The sequence below is a fragment of the Physeter macrocephalus genome, chromosome 4 (assembly GCF_002837175.3).
Source record: "Physeter macrocephalus isolate SW-GA chromosome 4, ASM283717v5, whole genome shotgun sequence".
Classification (NCBI taxonomy): Eukaryota; Metazoa; Chordata; class Mammalia; order Artiodactyla; family Physeteridae; genus Physeter; species Physeter macrocephalus.
Window position 1 is genome coordinate 96,629,752 of NC_041217.1, and position 4,016 is coordinate 96,633,767.

The 4,016-nt window shown below is 35.8% G+C and overlaps 1 protein-coding gene across 2 annotated transcripts in view; it reads left to right on the forward strand.

Moving 5' to 3' along the window:
- Positions 1-4,016, forward strand: part of PLPPR5 (phospholipid phosphatase related 5) — a 121,266-nt gene that overhangs the window by 43,731 nt on the left and 73,519 nt on the right. For both annotated transcript variants that reach the window (XM_024119828.1, XM_024119829.3), the window contains exon 3: positions 2,023-2,273. In XM_024119828.1, the coding sequence (XP_023975596.1) occupies positions 2,023-2,273 (251 nt within the window). The remainder of the gene's footprint in view (positions 1-2,022; positions 2,274-4,016) is intronic.

Consider the following 4,016-nt stretch of genomic DNA (forward strand, 5'->3'; position numbering starts at 1 on the left):
CGCTCCGCGGCATGCGGGATCCTCCCAGACCGGGGCACGAACCCGTGTCCCCTGCATCGACAGGTGGACTCTCAACCACTGCGCCACCAGGGAAGCCCTCTTGTTTCCTTGTTTATCATGATTTGGATGTTTCTAGTTTGTTATAATAAAATGGAAGCTTGTGCGCAAAGCATTACTGCATAAGAGGACATCACTCTTCATAGTGACTTTATTCTGGAGGTCAGCACAGTGTATACACTCATGAGATCTCACTTTAATGAGTATCTTTGTAGTTAACTTCAATATTGGCCTTGGGCCTGATGCACTATTTGGGAACTTTACAAGTATCAAGAGACATTTCCATATCCTTATCAGACATTCCTCTGTATTTTAAACAGGAAAACTTATTGTACCAGATAAAAAGAATGGTTTGGTTAAATAAAATGAGTACATCTTAGCCTAGGTTTCAAGAGAAGAGAGGTGAAGACTTGCCATTTAGTTTCCCATGCTAGACCTTGAGATTTGGAAAGAGAGAGTATATACAGTAACATTTTATTGAGCTTTGTTCTTTTCCATTTCTCTGCTTCTGCCAGATTTCTGATTTTAGTAACATTTACTTACTTGTATGGCTCATGGAATGCTGGTAAGATGTAAAGAAAGCTTTTCATTGCTTCTTTGTAAGTTTTTTCAATAGAGAACTAAGGTCTTTGGTTCATGGTGGTTTGTATGCACATAGAGTTTTGCTATGTGCAGGTTTGGGTGCAAGAACCTTGCATAATGTTACATAATATTTTGAAAATGAGAAGGATAGTCATGTATCTAATCCTGAAAAATTATTTGATCCTGGTGAGTTGCAACACAACTGCCAATAATTATGTAAAGGCTTAGGAAACAAACAATCCAGAAATATATGACAAAGAAAAAAAAGCATCTAATTATCATAATAGAATTATATGACTTTTTAATGAACCGACTGTTTGGGAAGTATTATTTTGGCATAGTTTTAAAATGTCCTGATGGATTTTATTACCCAAAATTATAAAAGAATGGATTTCTTTACATCAATACCACATCCTTGCTGATTGTATCTGTAAGTTTATTAACAATGATGCCAAAGAATTTATTTTGCCTATCCTATCTAAGTAGAAAGATAAGTTTTGGCAATAATGACCAATGACATTGAATTTAGAAAATATTTTTAGTATTTGAGTAAATTGGCATGTTCCTTACAAAAGGGGGAAATTTATGTACTTAATTTTATACCTTCAGGTAAACAAAGTAAATAAATTTTACTACTGCGAAGATAATTTAAACATTATAATCTAATTGCTTTATTATTTACTAAATTGTCCCAAATTTGATAAATTGAAACTCAAGCCATAAAAGATAAGGCGGGACTTACCTGTTATATGACTTTAAAAAATGTGTTTCTGATGGCGATATAGAGATTAATCTGAAAACATTCTGCTTTACTTAAGATTTTCCATGATATTTAAATGAAGACTGATGTCATTGGATTTTGCTGCTAATTGGCACCTCCAGCTGAGTTAATATCAGTTTGAATGAGCTTAAGAGGCATAATCAAAGGGAGATGACTGCTCTGCTTAATGTTAGTAAGATTAAAAAAAAGATTCAAAAATAGGAAAAAAATACAGATTACTAACATTAGCAGAAGGTGATAGACTGAACCCTCTCAAGGGAAACATGTCTCCATTTAAAAAATCACATTATCCAAACACAGCCTTAGAATATATTTTCTTCTTTTATCGTATGTCTTATAAACCTGCCATGCATAAAAATGTAGCCAGTGGTAGACAGCTCAATATGTTAAATAATTTAACACTCCCACTACTTCAGAAAGCAAAGGGAGGAGCTGGAGGGAGTGAAATGGAAGGAACCGTATATATATATATATATATATATATATATATATATATATGTATTAGGAACTATTTTATAGTTTCTAAAATATTTCCATCATGGTGTATTATAAATTGAACCACAACAAACCAAAAAGTTAAAATGGTGTGTTTTCTTCCTCAGGAATTTATACGTTTGGACTGTTTGCTACAGACATCTTTGTAAATGCTGGACAAGTAGTTACAGGAAATCTGGCTCCACATTTTCTCGCCCTGTGTAAACCCAACTACACGGCACTTGGGTGTCAGCAGTATACGCAGTTCATCAGTGGGGAAGAGGCCTGCACGGGCAACCCGGATCTCATCATGAGAGCAAGGAAAACATTTCCATCCAAAGAAGCGGCTCTCAGTGTCTATGCAGCTATGTATCTGACAGTAAGTAAGAATTAGAAACCATTCTTAGTTTGTCTTTCTGGTAATTCTCCCAAAGCAGAAATTATTTCTCCCTGCCATAATGGAAGTCACACTAACAGCTTTCTGCAGGACATTTAATTGATTTTTAATGATAGCTGTTTGTACTGTGAATAAAATTAAGTCAGTTGACTCTCGTGAGATTATGTGTGGGTATTTGGTTGTATTAAAAAATATAGCCATTAGCATTTCCATTTGAGAATATGTTTGTCTTTATTATTAAATAGGGCTTAATGGAAACAAACTTGTCCTATGGCAGTTGCCATAAACTTGTAATAGTGCAATTAAGAGAACTACCCAGGCCTCTTAGCCACCTACTCAAGTTCTAATGTTCTCTGGTGAAGGTGGGGAAAGAGGCACTCTTTTTCCAGAAAGTTCTTTTGTTATTGGTAACTATATCATCTTAATATCTCAATGAGTGTTTTAATATTTTCCCATAGAACTAACCAAAATGCCCTTAAAAATCATATATATTTTCTTTATTCTTGAGTATTTGCCATCATTTTAGTAGTAGGAGTCAGGCCCTAAGTGCTGCTATCTTAAGACATTTAGGTGGAAGTAAGTGGTCAAAGCTGAATGCGTTAATGACAGGCAGGAATACGAAGAAGGGCAGCCTTGGCAGGCAGCTCTTGACCCCAGTATTTATATCCATCAGTCTTTCCCTCTATCACCAGAATGTGCCTTGCCAGCTATAAGGTTGAACTCCCAAAAGTGTGCTTTGAAGGCTTTTCCGTAGCTACAGTAAAAAGTGCAGAAAATTTTTCCTTTCGGAGTTCTCCTGTCCAACGGTGCCAATAACTACTTCTGATTTCAGCTCATTGATGAGACATCAGGACCAATTTGAAACCAAATTTGATAATTTCTAAATACTTGAAAAAATGAAGAATTATTTTTACCTTCAACGAGCTATTTGATTATGGAAATGTTTCTAACGCTCCTGATGCAATCTTGTCAGTTTATCTCTAAAAGAGAGGATATCTGCTATGACACCTCTACATGAGATTGGAAATAAAGGTTACTAAAGAAAGGACAATTTAAGAGAGGAACTATGGCATCATACATAACATTCACGATGGCACGGTAATTTTGGAGGTCATAAGGGTGTGTGCATTTTAACATTTTAAAAGTTTTTTATCCAAGCTAATCTACCACTCACTACCTGGACTTCTTTTATTTTTTTAAATTAAATTTAATTTTTTTTTTTATACAGCAGGTTCGTATTAGTCATCCATTTTATACACATCAGTGTATACATGTCAATCCCAATCTCCCAATTCATACCACCGCCATGCCCACCCCCCGCCACTTTCCCCCCTTGGTGTCCATACGTTTGTTCTCTACATCTGTGTCTCTATTTCTGCCCTGCAAACCGGTCCATCTGTACCATTTTTCTAGGTTCAACATATATGCGTTAGCATATGATATTTGTTTTTCTCTTTCTGACTTGCTTAACTCTGTATGACAGTCTCTAGATCCATCCACGTCTCTAAAAATGACCCACTTTCATTCCTTTTTATGGCTAATATTCCATTGTACATATGTACCACATCTTCTTTATCCATTCGTCTGTCGATGGGCATTTAGGTTGCTTCCATGACCTGGCTATTGTAAATAGTGCTGCAATGAACATTGGGGTGCATGTGTCTTTTTGAATTATGGTTTTCTCTGGGTATATGCCCAGTAGTGGGATTGCTGTGTCATATGGTA